Source organism: Lactuca saligna, chromosome 9 (assembly GCF_052625555.1).
Source record: "Lactuca saligna cultivar CGN05327 chromosome 9, ASM5262555v1, whole genome shotgun sequence".
In the NCBI taxonomy this organism is placed as follows: Eukaryota; Viridiplantae; Streptophyta; class Magnoliopsida; order Asterales; family Asteraceae; genus Lactuca; species Lactuca saligna.
This window is the reverse complement of record NC_136425.1, coordinates 143,756,272-143,782,799: the sequence shown is the minus strand read 5'-3', so window position 1 is coordinate 143,782,799 and position 26,528 is coordinate 143,756,272. Positions and strand designations below refer to the sequence as shown.

At 39.5% G+C, this 26,528-nt stretch overlaps 2 protein-coding genes across 2 annotated transcripts; both read left to right on the top strand.

Annotated features, from left to right (window-relative positions):
* Positions 1 to 4,158: 4,158 nt before the first annotated feature.
* LOC145017947 (enhancer of mRNA-decapping protein 4-like) lies at positions 4,159 to 9,464 on the top strand. Its single transcript, XM_078975894.1, has 11 exons — positions 4,159 to 5,186; positions 5,269 to 5,318; positions 5,390 to 5,546; positions 5,628 to 5,846; positions 5,955 to 6,083; positions 6,167 to 7,924; positions 8,003 to 8,122; positions 8,226 to 8,396; positions 8,482 to 8,646; positions 8,727 to 8,852; positions 8,927 to 9,464. Exons 1-11 carry the CDS (start codon positions 4,407 to 4,409, stop codon positions 9,230 to 9,232), a joined length of 3,981 nt encoding a protein of 1,326 aa, XP_078832020.1. The 5' UTR covers positions 4,159 to 4,406; the 3' UTR covers positions 9,233 to 9,464.
* Positions 9,465 to 13,792: 4,328 nt separating this feature from the next.
* Positions 13,793 to 15,136, top strand: LOC145016776 (uncharacterized). Its single transcript, XM_078974991.1, has one exon. The coding sequence runs from the start codon at positions 13,793 to 13,795 to the stop codon at positions 15,134 to 15,136; it is 1,344 nt and encodes a 447-aa protein (XP_078831117.1).
* Positions 15,137 to 26,528: the final 11,392 nt, after the last annotated feature.

The window sequence follows — 26,528 nt, the reverse complement described above, 5'->3', positions numbered from 1 at the left end:
GACCTGCAGGTCTGCGGGTGCCAAACGTCATTCCGTTATTACGACCATTCATTTGTCGTTGTTACTAGTCGATAGTATGGTGCAATTTATCACGTAATGCCTTAATATAAATCCGGTTTAAGGTAGTTAGTACAACAATAGTTCTTATAATACAAGGCTACAATACTACAATAATTTACCCATTACATATTTTTAGTGATAACCTCACTTAAACGTTTATGTACAAACTATATTTTGTTAAATGATAGTTACATTCGGGAAATTACACATTTTTACATCAAACGAGCATACAAAACAGTTAAGCCTTGGTAGAAGGCTACTTTAATAGAAAATATAGGTTTTTCTGAGAGATTCAAACTTTTACAAACAATTGTAAACCTTTACATACATTTTACAAACTTATACTTTATACATGTTCAAACATTTTGGATGACAAATACCGACACTAAAATACTTATGAACTCACCAGCTTAATGCTGATAAACTCTTTCAAAATAACTTGTATTCTCAGGTCATCAGTAGACAGGTACCGAGGCCAGCTTTTGAGAAGATGGAGCGCATTCAAGACTCATCTTATTATTTTGATATACGTTATTTTTGGTGTCTATACTGTACAGAACACACTTGTATTAAAATTATATATTTAATGCAATGGATGATGTTGTTTGCTTATTTACATTTACTGTGTTGTGATACTTACATGACGTCCTCCGCCCCAGAACGTTTCCGCCGTTCTTGGTTTTGGGGTGTGACATAAACTTTGACTTTTAACTTGCGTTGATTTTTGGTCAAACCCTTAGTTTTAGAAGGAAAGCTAAGGGTGTACTATGTATGCCTGTATAGGTGGTTTATAACACATGTGTTCACGATGGTAGGAGTAATAGCAATTGATCATCGTTTGTTAGTGAGTCTTATCATAGTGTTTGGCGGGTCGAAAGCACCAATGTCGGCCCATTGATTACTGTTTATAGGATGCTAATTGTTTGTCTGACTCTTGCATGTATTGTTTGTGTTTTATGTATACCGAGAGGGGCCTGATGCCATGCAAGGCCTGATGAATGTGTTGGGTGGGGCCCATCGCAAGTTACTGACAGATTTGTACCGGGCGGGGACCGATGAATGTCAAACGAGGCCTATTGTATTTATGGTATGTGGTATTTTGGGGAACTCACTAAGCTTTATGCTTATGTTTTAAGTTTATTTGCAGTTACTTCTGGTTTGAAGGGGAAGAGTTCGACCTGATCGCAACACATCCACCATTCACCCGTGTTCAATATTTTTTTTATGATTTTGAGATTGTACTCTGATAATTACTTTCACATTAACATACTTTTGATAACTTGATATTAATACTTGATGGTGTTTGGTTGAATTAAAAATGAATTTTTTACTCTTGATTTTTGGGTTGTTATTGACGCATGCGAGCTTTTGCTTACTATGTTATAGTCATACAAAAGGAAAATAATATTAGTCATCATTTTATCGTTTTGTGTGCATGTTTTATAAGGGGACCAAACTTGCTACATACGAAAGTCTAGGGACCTAACATAAACACATGAAAATATTTAAAAGTTGAAAGGGTGGAAATTATTGTTGTTCAAATTTGAGGGGGGTAAAAGTGATATTTTACAAAGTAAAATGTGGAAAATGCCATTTTACAAAGTAAGGGGGTAGAAAGTGTCGTTTTACAAAATAAGGGTGAGAAAATTACCAATGTACAAAATTATAGGGACTAAATCTGCAAACATAATAAACTTTTATGACCAAAATATGAAATAAGAAAGTAGCTTTATGGAAGAAGTCTAAAAACCAAAACTACTACTACAAAAGTTAAAAAGAAAAAAACTTTACTATTCATACATAGGTTGATTTTTGTGTCAATCTCCTTTAATACGACAAAAATCAGTACTCATAACCTGAAACATAAACAGAAGTTCTTCATATATAACCGATGATTAAATCAAAATAACCCCGAATGAGATTAATGCAGATTGAACCAGTTCAAAGGGGCGATATGCGTCAAACTACTTCATCTTTAGGATAAGAGCTCCAAAGAGTTAACAAAGATTCACCAACGATTTCTCCTTTGCCATCGATCAAAATTGTTTTAAGATTTTTGTGATAGATTCACGTTCTTGTTGTTCAAGGATAATTCAACGATAATAAATGGTTCTCGTTGATGGGGCTGCCGATAAATGGATATACTCGTTAGTAATCCATTTGTTGTAGTGTAGTTTGATACAAACAATATTTGAGATCCAAGAAACTTTAGAGGTGATATCTTGGGATTCCGATTTAAAGATCCTGAAAAATATGGTCAGCTATCGGTAATGAGACCATATCCGATGAAGGAAAACAAAATGACAAGATTTGTGATGAGACTAATCGTTTGATTATATGTTATGATTCTATTTATGGTTGTGTTTCCCTTGTGTGTGGTAGAAAAAGAAGAAAAAACTATGATTTCATGTTGGGATGAACAAAAATAGAAATTGAAGATTCTTGCCGTTGAATTATTAATTACACTATCGACTATAGATACAATTGCCAATTTCTTTTAAAATCTATAGATGTGTCAAAAAGAGTGATGGAATTATCAATTCCCTTATAAACAAAGGTGATTATTTTATTACAAATAGGGTAAATTACACGGATAGTCCCTGTGGTTTAGGGTAATCTGCGTGTTTGGTCCCTAACAACTTTTTTTAACTCGGACCGTCCTTATTTTATATTTTTGTTGCACGCTTAGTCCCTATCTAACCTAAAAAGACTATTTTGCCCTTAATGACTATTTTTATTTTGTTAGTTCTTTTTATATTATTCCAGTTATTATTAATAAATTAAATTATTAATATATTGCTGGAAAAATGATTGATTCCAGCTTAATCCTCTACGGTTCTTACCACAACCTCCAGTCACCGGCACCAAATCCGGTCATCATCTCCGGCCAAAGATCCATACCACATAAATTATCCAAAAATCAAAATAAAGCCATCTAACGTTCAACACTAAATCTGAATATACATCTAAAACCAAACTTGTAACTCAAATTCAACACCAAAATAAAACCAGAATATGATGTTGAATCCTAGAAGAAAACCAGATTCAGGTGAATCCCCCTACCCTTTTGTCGAAAGTAGAAGAAGACCTTTTGATGCCTTCACCGCTTAACGCCTATCCAATCGATGAGGTATCCTAGAAATAATTGTGGTCTTGAAAATCAATGAAAATAAAGAAGATCGATGATGGGAAATCGACATTTGAAACCCAAAAATCCAGTCTAGAGACCGATAATATCAATGATAAACCAAATCGTTTTTTGTTCCATGTGAGAGAAGGGGTAATTCAGTGGGTTCGAAACTGAATAAAGGGGGGAACAAATAAAGACCCTACCGATCTTCAGAAACCCTAGAATCCATCTTCACCATTGCCAAAGTATTTTTCCCACGAACAAGAACAAAAATTGGTGCTTCAGAAACCCTAGTTCCCATCGCCGGCTGCCATGGTTGAGCTTTCTACAATTTCCGACATATAATAACAAGAGAACAAGGTGTGAAAACCCTAGATCCCTTACCAGGTTGTGCGATTTGTAGTTTATGTTTGCCAAAGAAACACCGACTTTCGACGTTGGTTCTTTTTTATTTAATATTGCATCTGATTGGTGGCGGTGGCTCGCCGGAGAATATATAAGTGGTGGTGTTGCTGGTTTGTTTGAGAAGGACACGAAAACGATGGAGGTGGAGGGTGGGGTTTTATGGGAGGGGCTGAGGAGGTGGGCCCACATATCTAATTAATATTTTTTTTCATATATATTAATATTTGTTTTTAATAACTAATATTTTAAAAAATGGTAAAAGAAATCAGTAAGGGTAAATTAGTCTTTTTAGAACGGACAAGGACTAAGCGTGCAACAAAAATATAAAGTAGGAACCGTCCGAGTTAAAAAAAGTTGTTAGGGACCAAACACACAGATTACCCTAAACCACAGGGACCATCCGTGTAATTTACCCTTACAAATATTTCAATATCCCAAAACTTTAATGGTTAAAGTGACTTGGTTTGTAAATTACAACGAGTTGATAATTGTTAGGACTTAGGACTATTAACTAAAGGACTAAAAGTGTATTTGTCAATAGTTCCGATCAAGAGAAAATTATTAAGAAATAAACCTTCTTCTTCCTCTTCTTCTTCATGGGCCTGGTCTCCCAAAAGTCGTACCGTCAACCTCCCATAATCTCACTCAACAACAGCGCACACATAGAAGAGAGTGTTCAACCAAATCCAATCCATTTCCCCTTTCGATTGACATCAAAATCCCTAAACCCCTCTTCCAATTTCGTATTCAGATCTGAATCTGCACATTTTCAATCGATTTAAGAACAAACTTTTACTGGGTGTGGTGATTCATGGCTTCCCCTGGAAACCAGAACCAACAACCAGGCGGAGGACCATTCGATGTTCAAAGATTCTTCAACCCTTCTTCTTCCCCACCACCAATCACAACAAACCCTAATACCACCTTCCAAAACCCTAACATCCCTTATCCTCCACCGTCCTCAGCCGCCTCGTATCCTCCACCCACCGTCAGCGGCGCGCTTTACTCATACTCTCCTCAAACCAACCCTCTTTACCACCCTCAATTCCATATCCCATCACCCCCTTTTCAACCGGACAACCCCATGCCTTCCTCTAACTTACAACACCAGCGATCCGTTCCTTATCCTACACCCCCTCTCCAACCCCCTAGCCCTAATAACAACCCTAACCCTAACCATGGTGCCCGATTGATGGCTCTTTTAAGCGCTCCGCCACCAACCACCATCGATACCTCGTCACAATCACCCATGCCTATGCCTCAACCTACTAATCCTATGCTTCCGTCATCGTTGGTTCCTACATTGCATTCTGGTTCCGGTCCATTGCGGATGCCTAGCAGTAAACTCCCAAAGGGTCGTCATTTGAGCGGTGATCGTGTTTTATATGATATAGATGTTAGGTTGCCGGGAGAGGTTCAACCTCAACTTGAGGTCACTCCCATTACTAAGTATGGGTCTGATCCTGGTCTCGTCGTGGGTCGTCAGATTGCTGTTAACAAAACCTATATATGTTATGGTTTGAAACTGGGAGCAATCAGGGTTCTTAATATAAACACCGCTTTAAGATCACTGCTTAAAGGTCTTGCTCAGGTTTGTTACTCTCTTTTCTAGTTTAGTATAATCCTACTTCCAATATGTTCATTGATCCAATTAAACAATCTGTCCTTCTCAGAGGGTTACAGATATGGTTTTCTTCGCCGAGGATGTTCATCTTCTAGCTAGGTAAGAACTTTCTTAATGCGCTTAACTTCTTTTGTTCCATGTTTGGGTTATAACAAGACTATCTTATCCAGTGCTAGTATAGATGGACGTGTTTATGTGTGGAAGATTACAGAAGGCACAGATGAAGAGGATAAGCCACAGATCACCGGGAAGATAGTTGTTGCCATTCAGATTGTAGGAGAAGGTGAATCTGTTCATCCCAGAGTTTGTTGGCACTGTCACAAACAAGTAAATCCTTTTCCCATCTTGCTTATGTGCTTTCACAGATTACAAAAAACTTAACTTGATGCATGATTTCATGTGTTGCAGGAAGTTCTTGTTGTAGGAATTGGAAAACGTGTGTTGCGAATTGATACTACAAAGGTCGGGAGAGGTGAAGTGTACTCTGCAGAAGAACCTCTCAAATGCCCTGTTGATAAATTGATTAATGGAGTTCAGTTTGTTGGTAGTCATGATGGAGAAGTGACTGATTTATCAATGTGTCAATGGATGACTACCCGTTTGGTTTCTGCTTCAGTAGATGGAACTGTTAGTTAACATCTCAACATTCATTTTCATAATTTCATTCCCTTGACATATACATATTACATAATCACAACCAAACAAGTCATTTTTCTTCAAAATTTTGTTAAACAGATAAAGATTTGGGATGATCGCAAGTCCTCTCCGATTGCAGTTTTGAGGCCTCATGATGGTCTACCTGTCAACTCTGTCACATTCTTAACTGCTCCTCAACGCCCAGATCACATCATACTTATCACAGGGGTAATAATATCTGACCAAAGTTTCAAACTTTTTCCTTTTCTTTGACATGTTTTATTCATTCTGATATCTGGATACAATCACAGGGTCCATTGAATCGAGAAATAAAAATATGGGCTTCTGATAGTGAAGAAGGATGGTTGCTTCCAAGTGATGCTGACTCATGGCATTGTTCACAGACATTGGAATTGAAGAGTTCATCCGAGGCTAGAGTTGAAAATGCATTCTTTAATCAAGTGGTTGCATTATCTCAAGCAGGACTTCTCTTACTAGCAAATGCAAAGAAAAATGCTATTTATGTTGTCCACTTGGAATATGGTCTGAATCCAGAAGCTACTCACATGGATTACATTGCAGAGTTTACAGTAACAATGCCAATATTAAGCTTCACAGGTACTAGTGATTTGTTACCTCATGGAGAACAAATTGTTCAGGTTTACTGTGTCCAAACACAAGCTATTCAACAATATGCTTTGGACATGTCTCAATGCTTACCCCCTCCAATCGAAAGTGTTGCTGCTTCTGTTGCATATGAGAGATCAGATTCAACTGTTTCACGTGATGCAATTGCACCAAATGCTGAAGTGTTAACTGGTTTGGAAGCTTCAGCTTCTGGAAATAAGACTGAAATACCCCTCCCTGTTTCTGTATCAAACTCTGATGGGAGTTCTATTTTGAGACAACCCTCAACTTCTTCTTTACCTGAAGCTCCTCTTTCAGTTGAAACACCTCCTGTTGCATCAAGTCCTACTTTGTCAAGAAAACTTTCGGATTTGAAAAGTCCAGTCAGCATCCATGATGAGCCAAAAGTTATTGAATACTCGGTGGATGCTGCTCATTCAAACATGTCTAATGACTCGATAATTGATGAAAGTAAAGATGGTGGGAAGTTTAAGCATCCAACTCATTTGGTAACTCCTGCTGAATTAATGGCGACATTGTCCTCTGAAATAAGTCATGTTTCTGAGCAAAAGAATGATGTGGATGCAAACATACAGGATGTGATTCTAAACCCTGATTCACAAAATGCTGAGGTGGAAGTCCAAGTTGTTGGTGAAAGTGGAAAAAGTCAAAACCTTGAACCTGAGCTTCATGCTTTTGCTTCAGAGCAAATGGAGAAATCTTTTTCATCACAGGCATCAGATTTTCGGCGTGTGGAAACATACTTTGATAATCCTGGAGAAAGTCAAACAGCTGGTCAAGGTCAAACTTCAGGTGGACTTGAAGAAGTTGTTCAAGATGCAAAAATCGATCTTTCAGGACAAAGTGAGACAGTGATAGTGACACCTCCCCAAGTGACTTCATCTTCTGGAAAAGGGAAAAAACAAAAGGGAAAGAATGTTCAAGGATCATCAAACTCAAGTCCATTAAATGTTTATAATTCAACAGATTCTTCTAATAATGATCCAGGAATCAGTTCTTCAAGTGTTCCCTCTGTTGAAGCCATACTTTCACAACTTAATTCCATGCAAGAAACCATCACTCAGGTGTTACTCAACCAAAAGGAAATCCAAAAACAGACTCCAGGAATGGTGACATCATCAATCACAAAAGAAGGACGAAAAATCGAGGCATCCATTGGAAAAAGCCTGGAGAAAACTTATAAAACTAATTATGATGCTCTTTGGGTTAAAACACAAGAAGAATTTGCAAAACAGGAAAAGTCAAACCGAGATCGAAGTCAACAAATCTCAGCTTTGGTTACAAATGGCTACAAGGAGTTACTTGTAACATGGGAGAAAATGTTGAAGAAAGAAACATCTGCACTTGTGACAGCTGTTGTTCGTGCTGTTTCTCCAGTTATTGAGAAAACAGTCGCTTCAGCCATCACAGAGGCTTTTCAGGTGACAGACATTAAAGGTTTTTCTTTCTTAAAGCATTTCAAATTATTGAAATCTGATTAAAAAAATTTCAACTTTCAGAGAGGTGTTGCTGATAAATCTGTAAACCAACTTGAGAAATCTGTTAATTCTAAACTTGAAGCTACTGTTGCAAGACAAATCCAAACTCAGTTTCAAACTTCTGGCAAACAAGCATTACAGGTATGACTAATGAGAGCTAATTTGTTGTTTTGAAAACATAATTATAAATATATTAAAGTTAGTTTAGTATTTAGATCTTTTTTTTTTTCTTATATTACAATAGGAAGCACTTAAGTCAAGTATGGAGGGTTCTGTAGTCCCTGCTTTTGAGATGTCTTGTAAGGCGATGTTTGATCAAGTTGATGCATCATTTCAAAAGGGAATGCTGGAACACACAGCTGCAGCTCTTCAGCAAACTGAGTCAACTCATTCTCCTTTAGCACTTGCTTTGAGGGTAAATACTAAAAAGTCATCAACTTTCTTTTTTTGTTTTTTTCTGTAATCGTTATTTACTGTTTTACCCTTTTGATTGTTGACAGGACGCGATAAATTCAGCATCCTCCATGACTCAAACATTAAGCGGTGAACTGGCTGATGGTCAAAGGAAGTTGGTAGCTCTTGCACTTGCAGGGGCAAATTCGGAATCAGTGAATCCTTTGATCTCCCAAATCAGCAATGGACCTTTAGGCAGTTTCCATGATAAGGTTAGTTTTAGTTTACCTTATCTTTTTAAAACAATACTTTTTATTCGATATCTGAATCATTCTATAATACAAAAAAAAAGATGGAAGCACCATTGGATCCAACAAAAGAGCTTTCAAGATTGGTATATGAACACAAATACGAGGAGGCTTTCACTTCTGCTCTTCAAAGAAGTGATGTTTGGATTGTGTCATGGTTATGCACTCAGGTATATCATATATGTTTAATTATATCTGAAAAATGATTTTTTTTTAATGTTTGATTGTTGGGAATTACTACTAGGTTGACTTACAGGGGTTATTAGCAAGGAATCCTTTGCCATTGAGTCAAGGGGTACTTTTGTCATTGGTACAACAGCTGGCATGTGATATTGGGAACGAGACATCAAAGAAACTTGCATGGATGATGGATGTGGTTGTAGCCATAAAGCCATCAGATGGGATGATAGCAATGCATGTTAGACCAATATTTGAACAAGTTTACTCCATTTTAAACCATCAACTAAGTCTCCCCACAACTTCAGTTTCAGAGCTTTCAAGCATACGTATTGTTGTCAAGCTTATCAACTCCACACTCAGGACCCTGTAAGTAAAATTCCATTTATATATTCGTACAAAGTTTTAGAATTTTGTAATGAAATGGCTTGTTTTCTTCTTCTTCTTCTTTCTATATTATGGATGGATGTTTGTTTGTTTGTTTGTTTTAGGTTGTGTTGATGCAAAATTTGTACATTTGTTTTTTATGTAATGAATCTTTATTGTAGAGGTTGTTTGTACTTTTGTATGTGGTGGTGTTTTATTCAATCCAAAGTTTTGAGAAATCTTATTCTTTTGTTTGTTTTATGGTGTTTTGAGGTTTAATACTACTACAATTTATGGTTCAATAGGTTTGGATCAACCTAATTTATCATTTATTTTTAAAAGGCAACAAACAAATAACTTAGTTTTCTTTAACAAAAGTTGGAAAATGTTAAGTTTGTTTTAAGCTTTTTAATGATTACAATGATAGTAGTCTAAAAGTCTATGTTTATCTAGCATTAAGAAAATTAAGGAAAAATCTTAATCCTGTAAAACATGATTTGTGTTTATGTTTTGGAACATTTGTCCAACTTTTCTTTTTTACAAAAAGTTGCTTCTCAAATTTGTTTTGTTGTAAATAGACATCTTCACAGAGAAAAATGTCATGAGTGCTGAAATTTAAGAAAAAATAATGTAGATTTTTAAAATAGTAAATGTAGTTTTATAATTAGATTCTCAAGTTTAATATAAAAACTAAAAGAAAATTAAATGCATACCATTTTTTGCAAGGACATGATTATCATAGGGTATTATGAATTTTTCATATATAATTCAAACAAAATTTTATTTTTATTTACAAGGGATAATAACCTAAAATGATAATGTATTTTTTTTTGATTTGTACACATTTAATCACTATATATTTTTTTTTTATATTTACCATTTAACTTGTTTTTTTGTCCGTATTTTACCTTTATGACTGATTGGTGTGAGTTTAGTCGGTTTCCGACGGTCTTTGCATCTTTGGCGAGACTTCGGGCATCTCTGGCGAGTCTTCGAAAATATCGTAACATACACACAGCTAAAGTTTCGATTTTCAGATGAAAAACTCAAAAACACACATATCACACTAGAGTTTGATTTTCAAATAAAAACACAAGAACACACACATATAGACACATCAAATCTAGGTATTTGAAATTGATCGAGCATCTTGTTCTTGTTTGAATTTTGAAAGCATGTGTGAGTTCTTGAACATAAATCATGTGTGTGTTCTTGAACAAAAATCGATGTGTGTGTGTGTTCATCTTCTTTCCAGAAATCAAATGATCTTCAAGGTTTGTAGATCTTCATCGTGTTCCTCTTCTTTCCAGAAATCAAACGATTTCCAAAAGTGTTCGTGTGTATATGTTCATGCTCGAACATTTGTTCTAGGTTGGAGGTTGAAGACAATGAACATCATATCACCTTTCAATCCCTATCAAACACCATCAACTGAAAATCATAAACCCTATAACTCAATTATAATGGTGGTTTGGAGGTTGAAGACGATGAACAATGATATGATGTATATGTATGTGTGTGTTCATCACAAATCTGATATATGCATTGGAGTTCTTGAGTTAATGAGAAAAAGAGAAGAAAGAGAAAGAATGAGAGAACAGAAACCTTGAACGTTGGAGCCTCGCCGGAGAAGATAACTGAAACCTCGCATAACCTGTCAAATACGTTGGAAACTAGCTAAACCTATGATTGCAGGTTATAAGGATGTTTTTTGAATAGTTCAAACAAGTTCAATTGAAAAATATGGACAAAAAAAACTCGTGATTATAGTTGGTTATTATGTTATATAATCACTTTCATAAACATTTCTACACACATGTACAAGTGCTTGACTTATATCGTTGTAAGAGATAATTACTTAGAAGTGTAACTTATTTTTTGATCTGAAACCTTGCATGACCTGTCAAATACGTTGGAAACTAGCTAAACCTATGATTGCAGGTTATAAGGATGTTTTTTGAATAGTTCAAACAAGTTCAATTGAAAAATATGGACAAAAAAAACTCGTGATTAAATGTGTACAAATCAAAAAATAAGTTACACTTCTAAGTAATTATCTCTTACAACGATATAAGTCAAGCACTTGTACATGTGTGTAGAAATGTTTATGAAAGTGATTATATAACATAATAACCAACTGTAATAAAATAAGCTATATAAATTATTTTTTACAGTGTTTTAGTTGTTTGAAATTGTAATATTTATTCTTCGAGTATTTAATAAATTTTGATAATTTAAAAGGAAAAGAAAAAATTATTTTGTAGAGAAAACATAAAGCTATAGTGATATGAGAGTAGCCAAGCCATATTTCAAATTATAGAAGTGAAATCTTCAAAAAAATCATAATATTTTTGTTGAGTTTAAAAAAAAGTCCCAAATTTTATTTTGTTAACAAAAAAGTTCCAATTACCGGATAAAAAAAATTCAAATAGTCATTTTTTACAATAAATTATTTTTTACCCGTAGTCATTTTTTACAATAAATTATTTTTTACCCGGTTATCTCCAGAAAAGTCACTAAACTCCATAAAACTATTGAGTAAAGTTTTTTATAAATCTGGAATTTTGTTGTTTGAATTTATGAATATGAATAAATGTCATTAAACTCCATAAAACTATTGAGTAAAGTTTTTTATAACAAATTATTTGCCATAAAACAATGATGTTATCATTATTTTGAACTCATCATCGTTCATATAATTCATTTTCCATACAAATTTATGTTATAAGTATTATAAAATATTCAAATTATATGTTGAACACCTTAGTACAAATGTAACGTCCCGATTTCCATAGCAAAATTTTTATTTTTATTTATTCAGTTAAATCGGAGTTTACTTAAATTATGCAGAAAACATGATGTCAATGCACGCGTGTACACTCAAGTCTTACCCTTCTCACGATCCGAAGAAATACTCGAAAACATTTATAATCAACTGAGTAAACACAAAGCTTAGTGAGTTCCCCAAAATATCCTATATCAGAATACATACACATGCATACATACAACGACTCACAACCTTTCACAGATCCACCAATTGGCTCACGACCTTTCATCGATCCACCAATAATATGTGTATTTTAGACTTACAACCTACCTGACATTTCGTTATCAACGTGCGGGTGTATAGGCTCTCGACCTGTCGTCGTTCTGCTGTCAACCCTTATTCTAACTGTAATGAATAACAACATTTGCACACATAGAAACTACACTTTCGGCTCTACTAGTGCAGGAACATAGAGACTATACTTTATACTATACTACTATACTAGCTTCAAGTACACAAACATAAAGCATATAAAGACTATACTTTCGACTCTACTCTACTAGCTCTTATATGCTAACATACATGAACATACATTGTAATACATAGTATAGTGAGGTAACTCACCTGGATAGTTACTCTGGCGATTAACATTTATTTGAGCAATCCAACTGGCGAGCAACACGCCTAACAAGTATTAACATATAATACTATAACTTATTAACCTCTATGCAAGGTTTGAAAAATCGGTCGAGGCGTACGCCTCGAGGCAAGGCGGACCAAAGCCGATTATGAGGCTACACTTCTTAGGGGGAGAATGAGGCGCACGCCTTAGTCTTTTGAGGCGGTGAAAAGCGGTCCGAGGCGAGGCGTAAGAGGCCTTATAGGTTTTTTTTTTTTTTTTTTTTTTTTTTTTTTTTTTTGACTTTTTGACCTTAGAAATCACGTGATATAACCTAATTTTTCTCCAGCCGTCACTCCTTATTCTCTCGTTTCTTCTTTTATGAGTTTCTCTTCTCGTTTCTTCTTTCTTTTCTCTTCTCGTTTCTTCTTACTCCCGTTGTTAGCCAAATCGAACATGGTCATCAACTTGTGAGTTAAAATCGAAGTTGTTCCCCACTTCTGCATCAAAATCCGAAGGTATTGAGTTGTAATTGAAGTTGGACTTCTTGAAGCTTGACTCTTGACTGCTTCAAATCAAAGGTTAGAAAAAAATTGGAAATTCTATCCACTTTACTGTGTTTTCATGAGTTTGTATCTTCTTTTCTTTTGGCAATTACACTCTCCTTTTGGTAATTACACAACTCGAATTAGGCAACATAGTGTTTATCAGTTTGGTAGTTTCTCCCTGTAATGCTTTTGTACACTTACTTTATTGCAGAATATTTATTAAGTTTTGGACTTAAAATGGCTTCTAAAGGAGCACGAAATGATCCATCTTGGGATCATAGTGAAGAGGTACAAGTACCTGGAGAGGGTGCCAAAAAAGGTTACAAATATCTCAAGTGTAACTATTGTAGCAAGGTCATCAAAGGGGGGGGGGGGGTAAAACGAATGAAGGAACATCTTGCTGGATCACGAAAAGATGCTGCACCTTGTTTAAACGTGCCCGACATAGTAAAGGAAGAAATGAAACAATATCTAAAAGCATATCAAGATCAGAAATTCACTAAGCAACATAATTTTGAGGAAAATGTGGGTTGTGGATCATACCATATGAGCAATAGCAATAACAATGTTATAGGTGCAAATTCTAGTCCTAGTGTTAGCACCAAGGGGGTTTGAGGCCCGATAGACCATTATATGGAGATTCCACTTGATGATGACCAAGGGATAGTAGCGGTTGAGAAGATGACACCAGCGAAGGCTAAAGAACACCGCAATAGAGTTTGCTTGGATATTGGGCGATGCTTTTATGAGAATGGGATGCCATTTAATATTGCCTCGAGTTCGGCTTTTGTAAATATGGTGCGTTCAATTGGTAATTATGATCGTGACTTAAAACCTCCTTCAGCACACGAGTTGGGCACTTGGATTTTAAAAGAAGAAGTCAAGACAACCACTACATTTGTTGATGACATAAAAGCTACATGGAAGCAAACAGGAGTTTCATTGTTATCAGATGGCTGGTCCGATATTAGAAACAGAAGCTTGATTAACTTTCTTGTGAACAATCAATATAGGACAGTCTTTTTGAAAACTGTTGATGCGTCAGATTGCATAAAAAATGCACAAAATTTGTTCAAGCTACTTGATGGTGTTATTGAGGAAATCGGTGAAGATATTGTCATTCAAGTGATCACAGATAATGCAAGCGCGTACAAAGCTGCTGGTACTTTGTTGATGGAGAAGCGAAAACATTTATATTGGACTCCGTGTGCTGCTCATTGCATAGATTTGATGCTTGAGAAGATTGGAGGGTTGCCACAAAACAAAAATGCTTTACTTAAGGCGAAAAAAGTAAGCAATTTTATTCATAACCATCAATGGGTTTTGAGCTTAGCAAGAAAGTTTGCAAAGAAAGATCTTCTTCGCCCTGCTGCTACCCGATTTGCCACTGCATTTTTGACACTAGAAAGCATGTACGAGTTGAAACAACCATTACAACAGATGTTTGTTTCAACTGAATGGTCAAATTGTGCTTGGGCTAAGAAGTCGAATGGAATAGCTGTCAAGAAGATTGTCATGGATGAAGTTTATTTTTGGCCAAGTGTGGTTTATTCAATGAAAACCACAAAGCCTCTGGTTCATGTTTTGAGACTTGTTGATGGTGAAAAAGAACCAAAAATGGCTTATATTTATGGTGCTATGGATGAATGCAAGGAAAAGATTGCCAAAAATTTTGATGGGGATGTGGGTTCTTATAAGGAAATATGGGACATTATTGATGAAAAATGGGAGAATCAAATGCACCGTGACTTGCATGCAGCGGCTTATTTCTTGAACTCGCGCTATAGGTGGAGTCCCGATGTTTCCCGACATCCTGAGATAAAAATGGGTATGTATAGGTGCATGGAAAGACTCTTGGATCAAGAAACTAATGAAAAGGTTGATTCACAGCTCGATGAGTTTAAGTACAAGAGAGGGTTGTTTGGATATAATGCGACTTTAACATCATACCTTAAACGGCCTCTGGGTATAAACTAGAAGTATAATTATATATACATTTTTCAATTATTATTAAATATTATACTAATATGAATTTGGTTTTTTGTTTATTTATGTATGTAACGACCCAAAATTTAAGGCCAAAAATTTCTTTTAATAAAGCATTACTTTAAGCAAAGTCATCATTCCAAAACATAGTCTGAGTATAAGTTTTCAAAACACATGTTAATTATCAGAGTAAACATTCCTAGGTTGTCTAATCTATGGTGTGTGCCATGCGATCACCCCGAGCTCTTCCCTCCGCTACTGGAAGTACCTGAAATCAAAACTGAAAACCGTAAGCACGAAGCTTAGTGAGTCCCCCACCCTACCACATACCAAGCATAATCACATACTACACATACTGGGCCACACCCGCTATCTTGGGTCTCACCCCCTTACCTCAGGCCTCGCCCGCTACAACGGCCCCACCGCTCCAGGCCCCGCCTAGCTTCGAGCCCCGCTCAGATACATATCCGTTTTACTTAGGCCCCGCCTGTCACAGGGCCTCACCCGCCAACAATTAATATCACATAAACACCTAACTAAACACATACGACTGGTTTTGTCCTAAGGCCTCGCCCATGTACTGCTACTAATGAGTCATGGAACCCCGTCCACGCCCCTAGTGGTAGTGAGATACGGGCCCAACCCACCCTCACTCCTTCCCTAACTTGGGCCCCGCCCCTGTTATGCTACTATTGAGATGTGGAACTCCATCCACACTCTGCTATTGGTGAGATACGAGACATCGACCACACTCACCTCCCTACCAGGCACATACATGTATCACACAGACAACAAGTATAAACTATCATATAAATAAATCCTTGGGCACATGCCCACTATTACTGGACCTCGTCCTGAAAATCATACTAGCATACTGTGCCTAGGGCTAACCCCCAGGTCTTCTACTCATAACTACATGGGCCAGCATTGTGGCCTTAGACCCATTCACACAAAGGGAAACTCACCTACACTGGCTGAACTTGATGATGATCTCACTAGCTGCTGCCCGACGGCTCACTGAATTCCTGCTCCCCTTGCTCCCCGAACTACCAATATCAATGCAACACTGAGTCTAACTGACCTCCGAAAGACAACCAAGTCAACCCTGGTCCAAGTCAAAGTCCTGGTCAAGGTCAACCTTCCAGGTCAACCCTACTCGCCGAGTCACCCTACCGACTCACCGAGTTCATAATGATCAGATTCCTTCCATTCGCGACTCGACTCGCCGAGTCATTCCATGACTCACCGAGTCTACCAATTTCTGAGTCCTGACCTATCCAACTCACCGAGTCTCCACCCGACTCACTGATTTGAGTCTCAACTCGAAGGGTTTGGGGTTTCGCGACCTGACTCGCCGAGTCCAAGAACAGACTTGCCGAGTACCAGGCAATCTTCATCTGACTCGACGAGTTGTTCATCCCACTCGTCGAGTTTCTCCACAACTTCATGCTAATCGTCGAGTCCACTCAAAGGACTCGTTGAGTCCCTCTAGATCTCCTTACATGCAGAGGACTTTTGAGTCATGCATGAACTCCAAACTGTAGATCTACCCTTCCCAAGCCTATTCCCCATGTAAAGTTGCAAACTTTACGTGTAGAGAAGGAGATCTAGGCAAAATATGCTATAAACTAGGGTTTAAGGCCAAGGGACTTCAAAATCAACTCAAGGGATAATACTTTTTGCTTCTCCAGACCATAACACACTTGGATTTGAAGTAGCAACTCCAGATCCGGCTTCTAACCCCTAAGGGTGGCTAATCATGGCTTAAAAGCCCCAAAACTCACAACAAAAAATAGATCTAAGGGAAGGAAATGACTTAATACCTTCAATATCTCAGAAAAGCTCCACAAACTCCAGATCTGAAGCCAATCCTTGAAGCTTCACTGATTCCCCTCCCTCTTCTTCCCTCAAATCACCAAAAAATGGTTTGAAAGCTTGGATGCACAACAATGGAGGCTTAGGCTTCGATTTCTGAACGAGGGATGCTATAAGGAACCCTAATGGAGAGAATAAGAAGCTTAAATAGTGCCCAAAGTCCCGGTTTTAGGGTTTTCCTCGCACAGACCAGATTCGCCGAGTCCAGCTGGTCGACTCGCCGAGTTGGCCACTTACACCTTGACCCGGATCCCGCTCGGACTCGCCGAGTCCCTCCTTAGACTCGCCGAGTCGACCCTTAAAATTAGGTCTTTCTTTCCTTTCTTGGCCTTTAAGACTTTGGGTGTTACAACTCTCCCCCACTTAAACTAAACTTCATCCTCGAAGTTTGCTATAATCCACCGCTTGCGATCTGCCTCCAATACCCCACCATTCATTCTAACACCAGCTGCCTAACTTCGTTGGCCTTCTGCTCAGTCATCAGACCAACGCCAATCCTTACAGATAATAATCTCGGGTACATACTGACCCTGAACATCCTGGAAACACAACTTACTCAACCGACAATCTTTCTGGTACTCTCCGAGTACTGCAACATAGGGGTTCACCCCTTCTTTTCTTGCACGATTTCCTTGCCTTCCCAAAGCAACGCTCCATAACCATCTATCACCTCTGCCACTGTGAAGACCCTGTCTTCACCCAATCTATTACTCCCGCTACTCTGTACGGGTCATCATTGCCAGTATCCACTTGGCATACTTTCTACTATCATTCGGTGTCGAGCACCCCACGATCGACTAACTGAATTCCACCATACTCTGCATACCCGCACTACTACTGACTAGAAATCTTGCTATTCCTTATCGGCCTTCCGGATGAACTGAGACCATCCTGGTCCCTACCAACCTATCAATATCTGGTTTACCGACTCTCACCGATCGCTGACCCAACACAACCACTAGTCGCTCCCAGCGATATTCGAAGAAACTTCCACCACCTATACTGCTCAATCTATTCTACCAGGCTGGCACTACAATATTCTGGGATCCCCGATCCCCTATCTAGACACTAAGATCCTTACCAGGTCCCACCTGTGCTGCTAAAACTTACGGGCCTCGCCCACGGGTCTCACCCAACCATACTACTGAGCAACCCTGCTCTCAGGTTTCACCTATACTGCTATCCTCATACGGGCCTCGCCCACGGGTCTTACCCGACTATATCCTAGAGCGGCCTCTCCCAATGTCTCACCTCTCAAGGGCTATACAAGCAACTCGTTACCATTCTCATCCATTACCCATTCCTGATCCCTATCTGAATGCTAGGAGATAAGGGCATCGCCCCGTCTCCGCCAACGAAGCTACTATGGAATGCTACGGCTTACCCGCTGTCTTACGTCACCTTCTATCGCAGTCTGCTAGTGAATGCTACGACTGCCCCGTAGTCTGACAACACTTTCCACCACTGACTGCTGCTGAAGAAACCTGAGGCTCTCCCGCCACTCTTCCATGCTCTACATGCTGCTTCTGCCACTAACTACTAACACAAAAACATCCCATGCTATCTGACCTCAAGATCTTCATTCCGACTCACACGAGTCCTACAGGCGACCCTTCAACCTGAATTCGAACCACATACTCACCATTACCATTTACACGCACGGACTGATGGGGAGTTTCTCAAACTCCCAACCCTAAACTACTCAATTCATCAAACGCTGTCACACCCCCAAACCAAGGATGGCGGACACGTCTGGGGGTGGAGGACTTCATGTACAGTATCACAACAACGTGTATAATAGTGCTCAAAGTAAAAACAACCACCATATATATATAATTGCAAAAGTTACACCAAAGTATATGTTTATATGTTTCAAAAGCAATTACATTATGATGACAAAATAAATTGTTGACGGTTTAACGTCCCATCCTCAAAGCGATGAAGTTTTCCTGTTTCACTGATTTCCTGAGAATACAAGTAGTTTTAAAAAGTGTCAACACAAAGGTTGGTGAGTTCATAAGAGTTTTGTTTGAAGTAGAAACCGTTTTTCCTTGTAAAATCGATATAGTTTGATTTCCAGAAAATCCGATATTTTCTTAGTTAAGTATGAATAGAAATAATCCTACATGATGCATTAATGAACCCTAGAGTAATCCGTAGAGTTCCTCTATAATCGTCCAACATATAAAAGTTATATAAGGTTTAACTTAGATAAAACGTTGAATATAGTGGGTCTGCCCCAGGTCCACAACCCCAACGAGGAACAGGAGATGAGGCGGGCACCACCTATTCTAGGCCAATCAAGACTAAATTCTTATATGACTCAAACATATACGCTCAGCGACTATAGTTGAAGTCTAACAATTCTAGAGGGAATATAGTTTTAATATCATAATAACTTTGTATAGAGACCCGACACTTTGTATTCGTACTCATAGAGATAAAAGGTGATTTTAAATCGACATAAAACTCATTTAGGTTTTAAAAATAAAATCCCGTAAACTTATGGATTGTTCCCTATGTGAGCCGTTATAATCATACTATGACTATGTGAACCTGCCACGACGTTCTCAGTGTCGCGAAAAATAAAATGACATTTGTCACCCGTAGACCTGCAGGTCCAACTGTAGCTAGCAGCAAGGTGTGGGGTGTCAATCCCAATATAGATCTATATACAAGTATCACGTTCTCCCTCAAGGAGATTCTGATTATAACTACCAGGAATTATATCCCGCACTCGGACGTACGGGGAGAGAGAGAGAGAGAGAAAATAGAGAAACTCACAATATAGGATAACAAGTTTACGTGAAATGTGTGTGAATATAAATATTTCTTGTATGAATGTACCCTTCTTGTACGAGTGCGTAGAGTGATGTATCATAAACTATACCTATTATAGTTTATCTAAAATGTATGTAATATGTATGAACTCTTTTATGGAAATGTATTAGTGTTGTGAATTTATCAAACTATACTTTTTATAGTTTAATAGTACGTGTTCCAAAATGAATGAATAATATTTAATATGAATGTCTTAGTTTCAGTTCATAATGATAAACTAGCAAGGAAACACATTCAAATATTAGAACTTATGATTATACACTTTGCTCAACATGATACAAAGTGTTATGATGTTTACATGCTGTTGACAAAATTTAGCAATTCTGCCCTGTTTTGGAAAAATCATAGAAAAATCATACGAAGTCGAAAACTAGATCCGTAAATTCTGAGAGTTCAAAAAATGTGTCTAGTTTGCTCATAATTTTTATCACAATTTATAATGACCTCTAACTTGGGTGAAAAAGTCCATAATCACAGACTGGTCCGGATTGTTGTTTGAAATGATAGGCAGTTTTGTAAAAATCACCATAAATTGTAAAAAAATCGTATGGAGATGTGCAAGTAGCCATTTTAAAGCTAAAAACTTGAACTATTTGCAACTTGTACAGTTTTGAAAACAAAAATATTTAAGATGCCCAAAACAGTCCGAGAATGGAGTTGAACTTTTCTGATGAAGGCTGTTAGAAAAATTTAGATATGTTCTTAGTGTTTTAACTTGTATTCCCCCCCTGAAAACTTGAGAAAACATGAAAATGTAGGGGTATGAACTCACCTTGAGTGATTTCAGTAGATAAGTGTTGAAGGAGGAAAGTGTTCAACCCAGGAACACTTGAAGAATCACTTGAAGATTCGAAGATCTAACATAATTATGAGAGAGTTTGTCTAAGATATCCATGATTTGAGTGGAATTAAATGAGATAATCATAAAGAGAATGGATTATGCTTACCAAATGTGGGGGAAAAGCTCAAGATCAGCCCTTGAATCTCGAATTTCTAGAGAGAGAAAGTGAGAGATGAAAGAGTTTGATCTTCTTGTGAAATGAGAGCAAATGAGAGAAGTGAGGAGAGAGGATGAATAATCAGCCCTCAAAAACGTGGGAAGGAGGGATAATTGAGTGGAAAAGACATTGATGTGACCTAGGTAAGGTGGAGAGGTGTGGTTAGTCAAAGAGTGGGTGTGGGGTGGTTGCTTGTGACTTTGGATAAGGCAAAGTCAACACTCCACCTTTAATAATTCATCCATTTGATTTTTATTATTTAAATAATGATTTTCATCAAAATATGTTTAGATTATGAATATTTAGAGTTTATTATGTTAAAATATAATTTCTGGAGAAAATCCCGCTTTAAAATCACGAAAAACGGGCTTAAAATGTAAAAAATATCAAAAATGGGCTAAAAATGACACATATGCGAATTTCTGGCCGAGGCTCGGCCTCCTGATGCTGAACCGAGAGAGAGAGAGAGAGAGGTAGAACCGAGAGGAAAGGAGAAGGAGGGAAGGAACCGAGAGGGGAGAAGGTAGAGGGTAGGAACCGAGAGGGGGAGGGAGAGAACAGAGAGCGCGAGCAGACAGAGCGAGAAGAAGAGAGACAGAGAGTGCGAACAGAGACAGAGAGCGAACAGAGAGGCGGAATAGCGAACCGAGAGACAGAATAGCGGACAGAGAGTGGGGGCGGACCGAGAGGCACCGAGAGGGACCGACCGCTCGGTTGGTGAACAGTAGTTTCGGTTCTTGCTCTAGGGTTCGGTTCCTCCTGCTCGGGTTCGGTCTTCTTACTTTCGGTCCCTAAGAAGACCTTTCGGTCCTAAGGAACTTCGCCTCTTATAAGAGGGTTTCGGTTCCTAAGGTCCATTTTTCTCGTTTTCGCCCCGTTTTAAGCCGTTTTTGACCCGGTTAAGGGCCGGAATGACCCGAATGATTCCAAAAAGTTTCGGGAAACTTTTGAGAGAGATTTGGGAGAGATTTCTCACACTTGGAGAGATTTGGGAGAGATTTGACATTCTTGGAGAGATTTCTCATACAAAGAGATATTTGCGAGAGTTTTCACATACTTGGAGAGATTTGGGAGAGATTTGACATTCTTGGAGAGATTTCTCATACAGAGAGATATTTGAGAGAGATTTCTCATACTTGGAGAGATTTGGGAGAGATTTGACATTCTTGGAGAGATTTCTCATACAAAGAGATATTTGAGAGAGATTTCACATACTTAGAGGGATTTGGGAGAGATTTGACATTCTTGGAGAGATTTCTAATGTAGAGAGATATTAGAGAGAGATTTCACACACTTGGAGCGATTAGGGAGAGATATGACATAGACAGAGATAGAGTGAAAACGATTGAGAGAGGATCCATGTGTGACAATTGTGAGTGTCCGGCATCGCAATGCATGGTTCGTAAACCCTGTTAAGCCTTGTTTAAGGATCTTACACATTCCCGATGAGTATGCATCATTGTTTTAACAGTTTGGCTTGCCACGTACTACAGTTTTTAGGTTAAAGAGATCTAGTTGTACGTACTTTTCGATTTATGTTTTTCATATTAGAATAGCGACTTGTTTAGTAAATACTGAACGTAAGTCCAAGCACACAAGGGTTAGTTGAGCTGACCGGTTTGACTTGTTGACTTTATTTGACTTTGAATTGACCATAATTTGACGGTTGTCACAAACGCTGAACTACCTCTTTTCCTTCTCAGAAGTCACATACTCGTTCTGGATTTACGTGCTCTTACCCTTGTTCATTCGAAGGATTCTCCCCCACTTCGATCCTGCTCACACCTAGATGCTCAATGAATAGAATTCCAAATCCTTTCTACCATTCCATAATTAGTCTGCTGAGGAATCCCATGCTTACCATAGCTAGGGATCTAACTAGTCCGTTTCGAAAACTTATACGACTCCGAACTAGCGAGACATACCGAATCCCTCCAAGGCATGCTACAAATATTGCACCCTAAGTAACCTTCTTCGATAAAACCCATCCCTTAACTACTAACCAAATATCCAAGGTATGCCGATGGCATATAACTCGATCACAATCAAACCGCTCAAAAATGAAATGCTCGACCGATAATGATGCAGAACCATAACAATATAGTCATGCACAAAATAAAAGAACTGAAACGGAAGTCGCATACCTGCATTGTCCGGTGCTGCTCACGTCTCCAAAGTAACCATCTGGAAAGCCCTGCCTCCCACTGCAGGCGCCTCGGCACGGCCCTGACGGCCGCCCGTGATCCTCAAGGTTGCAGGGGCAGGTGCCATCACCTGTCCTGCTGAAAATAAACTGGGGCACTGGGCCTTCTTGTGGCCCTGCTGATTGCAGTGAAAACATATTAAATCTGATCCCTGAGTGACGGTAATAGTACAATCCCTGCTAAAACGACCAGACCGACCGCACCTAAAGCAACCAGACTCACCACCACTACCACTCCTGCACGCTCCCCTGTGCGCCCTACCGCACTTCTCGCACCGAATGCGGTCCTGAAAATCCCTCGATCTCGAATCCGATCCTTTAGGCCTTTTGCCCGAACTTGCGACTACCTGAACCTCACTCGGCTTCCTCTTCCGGATCTGCTCCAAATCAATTTCCCTCTCCTTGGCCCGAGAAATCATATCTTCCAGCGTCTTACAGCCGGACCTGCTCACGAACTCCCTGATGTCATCCCTCAGCATCTCGTGATATCGGGCCTTCTTCATTTCCTCATCTGCGACGTACTGCGGTACGAGAAGAGCCCTCTCCCTGAACATGGCGATGATCTCCGCCACAGTCTCAGTAGTCTGCGTCAAATCCTGAAACTCCCGGGCCAACTGCTGCACCTCAATAATCGGCGAAAACTCTGCCTTGAACCTAGCTGAGAAATCACTCCAAGTCATCGCGTCCAATGCGACATCATCACCCAAAGCATGACCAATCTCTTCCCACCAATCCCTCGCTCTGTCTTTCAGAAGACAGGAAGCGAGTCTGACCTTGTCCTACTCAGGACACCGACTCGTACGAAATGCGTTGGCAACATCAGCCAACCATCTGCTGCAAGCGATGGGGTCCCTAGCCCCATGATAATCTGGTGCCCCGCAAGCCCTGAATTCCTGAAATGTCAAGGTACGTGCTCCCAACAAAGCCATCATCTCAGTACGGAAGGCTCCCAGCCTCTCATCCAAAATCTCCAATATACCCTCCTTGATCGCGCCAAAGATCACAGGAGTCTGAGCTAGAATACTGCGCGTAACCTCAGCTGATATCAACTCTTTCATCCGCTACTCGAGCTGCTCGGTCCCTAAACCCGAGCCTGATCTCACTCCGGCGCCTGATCCGCCCGCTGGTCCCTCTTGCGATGTCACCATACTGAAACATATAACATAACCATTATCAGAATACCCCTCACTGCTGCGAGACCAAACATACTCACTACCAGGTTCCCGGTCTTGTCTTGGCCTTTCCCGAATCGAGTACGAATCCTCTGCTTTCAGTAGTGCGGGTCCATACTACCTTCCACATCTATCCGTACTTTCCTCAAGAACTGCTTTGACTCCACCAGGTCCCTTTTCTACTACTACTGCTACTGATCTCTGCTACTCTTATCCTAGGCTTGCCCTAGGGAAACCTCTAACTCTACTCAAACCAGCCCTCAGCTGCTGAAGGTCTCATTGTGATGCCAATTTGCCATCACCTGGATACCATCACATGTGACGAGGCTCAGATAATCCTTCAAGTAAAGGACTCGTTCCTACAACGGTTAGACTCAAACGAGAGCTGTGAAATAGGACCAAATCCAACACTCTGAGATTATTCAACCCTGATCACTTGTGACGTGTCGTATCCACCTAATGGCTAACTCCCATCACTCAGAATCCTACAATGCACAAAGCAAGCGACATTCAGACAAGGGAAAAATCTAACCATAACATACTCAAGCAATCATATCCACATAGCAAGAATCTGAACTAGCATGCAACACAACCCATAAACTCAAGCATAACCTAAACAGACTATCCTACTACTATCTATTCAGCACTATCATGCAGATCAAAAGCACATATAACAGGAACATAAGGCATCCTCCCTAAATCCTTAGTCCTAATCTAGCATGCTGTTCTATTACTGATAATCAAAACATAGGCTTGTATGGGTATTTTGGGGTACTTACTTGAGCTCGGTTGATTGCATGCACCACACCTCTTTTCTCTTTTCAAAGTTTTTATCTTTCTGCATTCTTTTTGCTTTTCTAAAACTGTTTTCTTTCTCAAAACTCCCTTTTTACAAAACTGTCTTTTCATGTTGAAAACTTCTTTACCAATTCCTCAGTTTGAGTTCAGACACACCTGAGAGCATGTCCAAATCCCTCAAACCAAGGCTCTGATACCAACTTGTAACGACCCAAAATTTAAGACCAAAAATTTCTTTTAATAAAGCATTACTTTAAGCAAAGTCATCATTCCAAAACATAGTCTGAGTATAAGTTTTCAAAACACATGTTAATTATCAGAGTAAACATTCCTAGGTTGTCTAATCTATGGTGTGTGCCATGCGATCACCCCGAGCTCTTCCTCCGCTACCGGAAGTACCTGAAATCAAAACTGAAAACCGTAAGCACGAAGCTTAGTGAGTCCCCCACCCTACCACATACCAAGCATAATCACATACTGCACATACTGGGCCACGCCCGCTATCTTGGGTCTCACCCCCTTACCTCAGGCCTCGCCCGCTACAACGGCCCCGCCGCTCCAGGCCCCGCCTAGCTTCGAGCCCCGCTCGGATACATATCCGTTTTACTTAGGCCCCGCCTGTCACAGGGCCTCACCCGCCAACAATTAATATCACATAAACACCTAACTAAACACATACGACTGGTTTTGTCCTAAGGCCTCGCCCATGTACTGCTACTAATGAGTCATGGAACCCCGTCCACGCCCCTAGTGGTAGTGAAATACGGGCCCAACCCACCCTCACTCCTTCCCTAACTTGGGCCCCGCCCCTGTTATGCTACTATTAAGATGTGGAACTCCATCCACACTCTGCTATTGGTAAGATACGAGACATCACCCACACTCACCTCCCTACCAGGCACATACATGTATCACACAGACAACAAGTATAAACTATCATATAAACAAATCCTTGGGCACCCGCCCGCTATTACTGGACCTCATCCTGAAAATCATACTAGCATACTGTGCCTAGGGCTAACCCCCAGGTCTTCTACTCATAACTACATGGGCCGACATTGTGGCCTTAGACCCATTCACACAAAGGGAAACTCACCTGCACTGGCTGAACTTGATGATGATCTCACTAGCTGCTGCCCGACGGCTCACTGAATTCCTGCTCCCCTTGCTCCCCGAACTACCAATATCAATGCAACACTGAGTCTAACTGACCTCCGAAAGACAACCAAGTCAACCCTGGTCCAAGTCAAAGTCATGGTCAAGGTCAACCTTCCAGGTCAACCCTACTCATCGAGTCACCCTACCGACTCGCCGAGTTCATAATGATCAGATTCCTTCCATTCGCGACTCGACTCGCTGAGTCAGTCCATGACTCACCGAGTCTACCAATTTCTGAGTCCTGACCTATCTAACTCACCGAGTCTCCACCCGACTCACTGATTTGAGTCTCAACTCGAAGGGTTTGGGGTTTTGCGACCTGACTCGCCGGGTCCAAG